This window comes from Xenopus tropicalis, chromosome 7, assembly GCF_000004195.4.
Source record: "Xenopus tropicalis strain Nigerian chromosome 7, UCB_Xtro_10.0, whole genome shotgun sequence".
NCBI lineage: Eukaryota > Metazoa > Chordata > Amphibia > Anura > Pipidae > Xenopus > Xenopus tropicalis.
Genome location: NC_030683.2, coordinates 114,471,899 through 114,480,260, shown reverse-complemented (window position 1 = coordinate 114,480,260; position 8,362 = coordinate 114,471,899). Strand labels below are relative to the sequence as shown.

The 8,362-nt window shown below is 38.1% G+C and overlaps 1 protein-coding gene across 1 annotated transcript; it reads right to left on the bottom strand.

Moving 5' to 3' along the window:
- Positions 1 to 2,224: 2,224 nt before the first annotated feature.
- Positions 2,225 to 7,769, bottom strand: LOC105947944. The gene is made up of 11 exons (XM_018095521.2): positions 7,619 to 7,769; positions 6,776 to 6,850; positions 6,118 to 6,204; positions 5,904 to 5,939; positions 5,710 to 5,799; positions 5,545 to 5,595; positions 4,847 to 4,921; positions 4,638 to 4,738; positions 3,526 to 3,679; positions 3,188 to 3,341; positions 2,225 to 2,793 (listed from the first exon to the last, which is right to left on the bottom strand). Exons 2-11 carry the CDS (start codon positions 6,804 to 6,806, stop codon positions 2,658 to 2,660), a joined length of 915 nt encoding a protein of 304 aa, XP_017951010.2. The 5' UTR covers positions 6,807 to 6,850; positions 7,619 to 7,769; the 3' UTR covers positions 2,225 to 2,657.
- Between the last annotated feature and the right edge of the window lie 593 nt (positions 7,770 to 8,362).

The window sequence follows — 8,362 nt, the reverse complement described above, 5'->3', positions numbered from 1 at the left end:
ATAAACCCCTTACAGTCTTACACAAGTGAAGAGAGAGCTACCGTATATACTCGAGTATAAGCTGACGAATGCCAGCATGTTACATCTTCAAATCCATATACAGTATAAGCCGAGAGGTGAAAAACTCGGCTTACACTCGAGTATAGAAGGTAATCAGTTCCCTTGTGGAGAACTATGTTGAACTTGATAAAAGCGCCCCTAAGTCGCTGATTTTAGAAAGGCATTAGCAAGGGCAGCCAGGGCCACACAATTATAGTAATAAAGAAGCGCACTGGGGCCTTGCCAGGATTCCTCATGCTCAAGTGTCAGTTCAGGGGACAGCCCGAGCTGCCAGTGACTTGGGACAAGTGTTTCCACACTATCTGCTGCTGCTTTGTGAGAGAGGCCTACAGTACATGTAGGGAACCAGCTGTCAATATACACATAGTCGTCTTGCGCACTGCTAAACTACGCCATTCAGTACCGAGCACCCACCCCCTTACGAAATCAGCAGAGGTCTGTACTTGAAAGATGGCGAGGGTCTGGCATGGGATTCACACTCATGAATTGTGCCTAAAGTTGTCACATCTTGGCCAGTTATGGTCACTGCAATACAGTTCTGCCAGTAGTTAAAGTGCCACAAGTCTTCATCACTTATACACACCTTTATGGCACGATTATTCCATATACCTTTTATGAACATATCTAATTATTCATCTAATTATTTGTTTTCTCTGCTTTGATGCTGGTTATGAGTCTCTTTTCTCCAACCAACTTTCCTCTTGGGGGACATTTTCTTGGACAGTGTAATTCTAAACCTGGTGTGTTTAACCCTCAGGCCATGACCTCATTAAGGTTATGGGCAAGTGATCTCAGGGCCAGACATTGTACTTAGCTAAGCTGATATCCTATGCTGCTAATACATTCTAGTAGGGATGCACTAAATCCAGGATTCGGTTTGGGATTCGACCAAGATTTGGCATTTTTCAGCAGATTCAGGCGAATCAATGCCTCTGGACGAACCAAATCCGAATCTTTCAAATCATGTGACCCAGCCAAAACAGAAAAGTTGGGAAAATAACACTGATAGGTTAATTTGGGTTAAGTCTGTATAAAGACATTGTTTTGCCGCACATATTAAAACTACTGCTCCAGAAATCTGCACACTTTATATTCCAAGACCAAACAAAACCTCTTCCAGTAGGTTTACACCAGCAAGCAATACATTTTTGTAAGTACACATTTTCATGTTTGACCCACTGGTTGGTACAAAATAAGTATGGTGTGTCTGTATTATGTGTTGTAAGTTAACTACAGATGTATAAAAACCAACAGTTTGGTCAACAATAATGTCTTTTCCATCCTATTAAATTTGCACAAAAAACACCTCCACTTCCTTTGGAACACCAGCTAAATGCACCAAAACAGCCCTGGGTTAATAACTCAGTGCTGTGTCTGGATATGGAAAGTAGTTTTCCCACTGTATTGCTATGTGTGAAGTCCTTCAACATTCCATCTGAGATTTCTCTGGTAATAATGGGAGGGGCCAGTTAATAAATACAGCACCAGCCAATATGTTGTGGGATAGAATTTGTACTAAGGAAACACTGTGCCATTTACACTTATCAAACCTAACCAGCTACAGACCCCAGTTGTTATTTAATAACTGTAGAAATCTCAGCATCCATTGTTAGCCAGAGGTTCTCAGTGGGAGTTTGGGGTTGAAGTTCAATAACATTTTCAGGTTTGGATCATACAGGCTATTGTGTACCAGGGCCCCAGAACCATTACAGGGAGCCTTGTGTATAAAAACTTTATGTGCTCTGCTCAGTGTCGCCAAATTGTAAAAGTGCCGTAAGTATGACACATTCACTGAAGGTATCTTATTGTTTTATGGATTTGTTGTAATGGCGCCAAATTGTAAGTGTTGTATACATGGTAAACAATTGTTTTTGTGCTTTGACAATGTTGTTTATATAAATATTCCCTATACAGACTTGAGCCAAAATAACCTGTCAACATTTTCCCCCAACATTTTCGTCAGATAGCGGAAAAATTATGGTGTAAAACATGTCTGTTATAATGTCGCGGTTACGGGAAAATTACGGGAAATTGGGCTGTGAATAAGGAGGCAGAAATATGATATTTTTACATCGAATTCCCCCAAGATGTATAAAATAGTTTGTATAATCCGTATAGTTTATCATAGAATAGCATCCAATAAATACAATAGAGACTACAGAAATAAAATAAAAACATCATTTATTGTATTTTTATAGACAAAAACAAAGATTTTTACACTCTTCTGCGATGTCCACAACACAAGTAACGGTTCTGCCCCATTGGCTCCTTGTCCATGAGCGGTGGGACAGGCTCATTTTATAGTTACATTTTATAATCACAGAAATCTTCTTTCAATCTATAGATCTTCTGATCTGTCAGCTCTGAATACACAACAGCAGCGTCTGCTCCCTCTTTATACCCCCAACCCGCCCACCATCCCTCGGTCGCCCTTCCTCACCAACTGAGTGTTAGAATAAGGGGGTATAAAGAGAGAGCGCTGTGTAAGTATTCAGGGCAGAATAGGATCAAGGTTTCTGTGGCATTTAACCTGCGCTGATACACGTAACAGAATGACGTTGGGGTACAGCCATAGAGGAACAGAATATCTGTTGCCCTCAGACATCTGTTTGTGTTGCCTTTTCTCTAGTTACTGGCTTCTCACTATCCATGGAGACCTTTACTTCTTCCAGTACCGTTTGTTTCTTCTGGGCCTGAGCCTCTTCTGCTCTTTTTCTTTCTCTTATATATAAACTGAAACATCAAAAACAGTCGTGTGAGGCTTCTTCCAAGGGGTCTAACCTTATTTCTCACAGTTCCCTATAAAGCTCAATTCTAGTAAGCCTGGAAAGCTTTGGTTTATTCATTTATGCTAAGCCACCATGGTATAAAAACATTCTCTCCTGCCACCCCCCTTTGTGTTGAATAGGAATTGCATGAAAGCACCAGCTTGGCCCTTCTCAGCTGACTGTGAAGATTTCTCATGTGACAATCGCATGTTAAGGGCCACTACTAGTATTCTCAGGCAATACCCATGGAATAAATTGGGATGGGATGATTTTAGAAACTGTATAGGGAGGAGGAATGCTTGAGAGTCATTCCATGTGCCACAGGCTTTAATTCCCAATGTTAATTAAAGTGCACTTACCATATGCAGGTCATTATTGACGCAGTCAGTGCCACGGAGAAAACTGTAGCACATATCACTATGGTCTGGGCCAACTGGTTATCATTAAAGTTAGCAGGAGGTGGAACTGATGAGCCAGGCACGTCCGGAAATTCAGGTTCTGGTGGGCTCACAACTACACATGAGAAACAAAGATGAATATTTGTTATACTGGGTGTTAGATTATGCTTCATAAATAACAATATAAAAAATGATTGGGTCGGTGTTTAATACCCTGAATGCTGTACTTATTCCCATTTTATCTACCCACAGACAGATACACATGGTTGAATCAGTGCTATTTAACAATAAATACTTACCTTTTACTGTAAAATCCACTCTGCTTATCGGAAACATTGCATCTTTGGATTTTGCCGTACAGCTGTAACGGCCTGAAACATCCTTGTTGGCTTTGTGTATAAAGATGTCCGGTTTGTTGGAGGTCTGCATGAGTGAGACGTCCAATTCTTCTCTCTACAAAACAAAAAAATGGTAAAACCATGTTAAATGTTAGTGACAAATATCAGTACAGGTATGGGACCTGTTATCCAGAATTCTCAGGACCTGGGGTTTTCCAGATAAGGGATATTTCTGTAATTTGGATCTCCATAACTTAAGTCTACTAAAAATCATTTAAATATTGAATAAACCCAATAGGGCTGTTCTGCCCCAATAAGGGGTTATTATATCTTAGTTGGGATCAAGTACAGGTACTGTTTTATTATTACAGAGAAAAGGGAATCATTTAACCATTAAATAAACCCAATAGGACTGTTCTGCCCCAAATAAGGGGTAATTATATCTTAGTTGGGATCAAGTACAGGTACTGTTTTATTATTACAGAGAAAAGGGAATCATTTAACCATGAAATAAACCCAATAGGGCTGTTCTGCCCCCAATAAGGGGTAATTATATCTTAGTTGGGATCAAGTACAGGTACTGTTTTATTATTACAGAGAAAAGGGAAACCATTTTCAAAAATTAGAATTATTTGCTTATAATGAAGTCTATGGGAGACGACCATTCTGTAATTTGGAACTTTCTGGATAATGGGTTTCCGGATAACTGATCCCATACCTGTACTATATCCTACGTTTTTAAAGCAAGGAGTTTATAGGTCTCATTTACAATGCCGAATGCAATGTGAAAAGTGTTTTATTATTACAGAGAAAAAGAAAATACATTTTAAATATTAGAATTATTTGCTTATAATGGAGTCTATGGGAGATGGCCTTTCCGTAATTTGGAACTTTCTGGATAATGGGTTTCCGGATAAGGGATCCCATACCTGTATTACCAACATTTTAGCAAACTAAAGACCTTTCAATAACTAACTATACACTTAATTATACCCCTCCTTCTCACTCTTCCTCACCCTCCTATGAAAGAAATGAATTGATTTATTAGTATATAGAGAATTGGGGCAATCTACCTTTTCTAAAACAAATTCAAGCTTTTCATCAATGCTGTTGAGAAAATTCACGTTGCAGTCAAACTTTAGACCTTCGCCTTCTGCAACTCGGAGATCCTGATCTATAAGATACAAATATGGCAATAAAAATGAATGAGCTGCTCTCAAGTGCTGACTGATTATCGGCCCAGCCAGAACCCTACCAAGACCCAAAAGAGAACACAACTCACCTTTACAATGTAACACCTCATTGAGGCACTTCTGGTAGCCTGTGCAAGGTTGGCACGGTTGCTTCGTTGTTCTGTCTGCAGATATAGAAATGAATAGATTCAGATTTACATTCGTAGCAGAGGCTCAGCCACAATAGTTATGCTTGGTAAAGGGTTATGTAATTATAAGTAACTTTCCAATGTACATTTATATTAACTTGAATATTCTTTGTAAATGTAATTGCAATTGAAAGCCATTTGCCTGTCTCTTTTGGAACTGCCGGCTCTGTCTCCTAAAAACCATGTAGGACTCCCTCAATACCCTACATGCTGCTTCATAGATCTGTTAATGGCCTGCTACATTGATGCAATAGCAGCAAATAGCCAGCGGTACTCAGACACTGCTTTCAATTGCAATTACATATAGGAATAACTTTAAAACTAATAGAATTTGTTATGAAAGTATATTGGAAAGTTGCAAGGAATTCTATCTTCTTTCCTTAATAAAGCATTTTCCCCAGGTTTATGTTGGTAACTATGGAATTAAATGATTCATTATTTTAATGCAAGTGCTTTCTGGGGATTCCTGCAGAAACGGGGGAAAGTACAAACAAGTTATATATCATATCCAGTTAAGTTGTGTCTTGGATGGAAAACCAGTGCTAGTAGTATATATTATATTGTAGTCAGACATGAATGTGGAAGCTGTAAGTACTTACGGTGACATACTCCTGCACGACACACACACATCAGGCAGTGGGACACAATTTCTAAAAAATAGAAAAGAAATAATTGAATTAGTAAATTAATTTTTGACCCCCTCATTACTGGATTTTGGACTCGGTTACTAAGTTTTATGGAAGCTGTATGGTATAAAAACCTACCGTTACATTTATTCTCATTGGAGCCTCCGACACACACCAGAGTCTGCTCTTTGCATGTGCCGCACTGAATAATTTTCTGCTCAAGAACTCCTAGAAATATAGAAAATGATTATATATTAGTACTATACTAAATATAGTAACTTTATAATACAAAATAACCAAACTCTGTCACTGAAGCATTAGACTTTACTCACCACATTTAAAGCCACCTTTCAGATTGGGGCATGAACCTAAAAAGGAAAACAGAGAACAATTAGTAAATATTTCAAGTTAATTAAGGCAAACATATCCCATAGAATCAAGTGTTTAGATTAAGCGGATATATTATTACATGTTTCGTATCTGCTTTAGCAGTGGCTTATCCTTTCTATTAGCTGTACAGGTATTTATTGAGGTTAAATTACTTACGTTCTCTCTCAAACGTTTGAACAATAACCTCGGCTTTCCGTTTTAGTTCCTGGAAGTTGGAGCTTATGGCCTTGATAAGTTCGGTTCCTGCATAAACATAAAAAGAGGCAGAAAAAGAGCTGAAGTTGTGTATATTGGGAAGTTGGTTAGAATGACATTCTCTTGCATTAGATACAACTTTATGTTGGGGGCAATTCTCATTCCTAACGGCAGGGTCATTGAATTGTTGAATTAGTAACAGGACAAATCTGACCCAAACAGCTATAAAATAGGATTTTTATGTAGCGCTTTTTAAAAGATGAACCTTTCTATTTTGTCTCTTTCATCTGTTTGGTAAAGTCACTTAAAGTGGCCAGATATCAATTGCACAGGTTTAAACATCCCGTTGGGCAAAGAGTGTATTTAGGGGGCATTAATGTGATCCTCATCCGACAGGCCTCCATAGGCCCCAGTGTATGATCCAATCACTGACCCCGGGGCAAACAATTGGATCAGTCTACTTTGGCCCTGTGCATGGGGGGGTCGAATTGGATCCAGTTCCACTTGTTTGGTGGATCTGGCAGTGTATGGTCTCCTTTATTCCAGCAACTAGAATACTGTTTCATGGTAGTTTTGTGCTCTCTGAATAAACATCACTGTCTAGTAGAATTAAGCTTACCTTTCAATTTAGAATCTTTTAAAGATTTCATTATTTTCCTAAACTCGTTGGCCAATTAATTTATCCCTCGATTATCTGTAGAAGAAACAGATTATAAAATGAATTTCACATACTGGGTTGGTCTGAATGTGCATTAATGGGGCCATAAAGTGTTTATATACTGTAGGCCTGTAACTCGGTTATTTAGTAAAGCACCAAATCCATCATTCTTGCACTGGGACCAATACTGAATCCTCCGCAAAAGATTCCGAGAAAATACCAAATCTGAACCGTATTTGAAATTAAAATGTGAATAAAACTTTACAATGGCAGATTCTGAAAATGTTAAATGTAACTGTGAACATTTTTAAAAACTCTCATAATCTTGACAAAATGCTCCCATCATTGTAATTTGTGGTGGGTTTCATATGTATAATCAACAAGTTAATTATATTTAGGCTTTGTTATGGCAACAAAATCATGGGGAACAGCTAGGCCGTAAGATTTTAGACTTTAAAAATATGTTTAGGATTGTGGGGGTTTTTTGTCAACTGTTTTTTTGCAACAAGATTTTTAGAAACTTTTTGCAAATTACAGTCTTGCCATTTTAGTAAATTGCCCCTCAGACAGATCGGGGTTCGGATTCGGTGCCTCCCTAAATGAAAGACTTTTATACTTTATGGTACTGAGTTTTGTTATCTCTTTAATATGTCAGTAAAATGGAAAGAAATTAAATATCGGCCATGAAAAACACAAAGAAAACATGATATTATGATACATTTGTAACAGACAATATAATTAAATACTAATAGAACAAGCCCAGTGCTGCCAGCAGGGCATATTAGTTACAGAGCTAATACTTACCCAGTCTCCTCTCTTCCATCTTGGCAATAACTCCCTCAAATGCAGCAGTAAATATTTTCTTTATACCCTTCTTAATAAAATCCAGTTTGGGAGATCCAAGCTTGTGTTCCTTGTCAAATATGTGAATAAATTCATCCTTAATTTTATCAAAATCTTTGGCACATTTAAGGCATGATAATGTAGGAACAGAAGCAGTATCAGTGAATATAAAAAAGAATAATAAAAGTAGAATAATAAAAATAATATAAAAATGCTGGAATAGCATCTCGCTTGTTACTCGTAAGAATCAACAAGCGAAATGAGACTCAGCTCACAGATGGTGATGTCACAGTGCCTGACTCTTTGTTTAGACTGATGGTATTAACATAGCTAGAAATAAGATTATTCTGGGAAAAGATTAAACATTTTAACCTCAACCAGTTTGTTTCTGTGTAGGTTTATGTACATTACATGTCAACGGCATAAATTGTGTTTTATGTACATTATCAAATATGTTCTAGTTTTTAATAAACCCAGCAAGAGACACACAGAGAGAAAGCAGCGCACTCTAAAGCACTTGTCATTATGATGCCATGATGGCTGACACTCGCACCCCCCAATACACAATGGGTCGGCTTCACATGCAAATTATGTTTGTTTATGGCCGGACATTACCAACCAGTTGGCTGGCACTTCCAGTGATGTACTACAGGTTCCCATTACCCTCACCCAAACCACTAATGTCCCTAACTGGTACAGGGTTGC

Bases quoted from the DNA above. Each gene is read 5' to 3' on its own strand.
- LOC105947944 (XM_018095521.2), bottom strand. From the start codon at position 6,806: ATGAAATCTTTAAAAGATTCTAAATTGAAAG. The intron at 6,205-6,775 runs GTAAGCTTAATT...ATGTTTATGCAG, and splicing joins AAAAGATTCTAAATTGAAAG to GAACCGAACTTATCAAGGCC. The intron at 5,596-5,709 runs GTAGGTTTTTAT...TCTATTTTTTAG, and splicing joins CAATGAGAATAAATGTAACG to AAATTGTGTCCCACTGCCTG.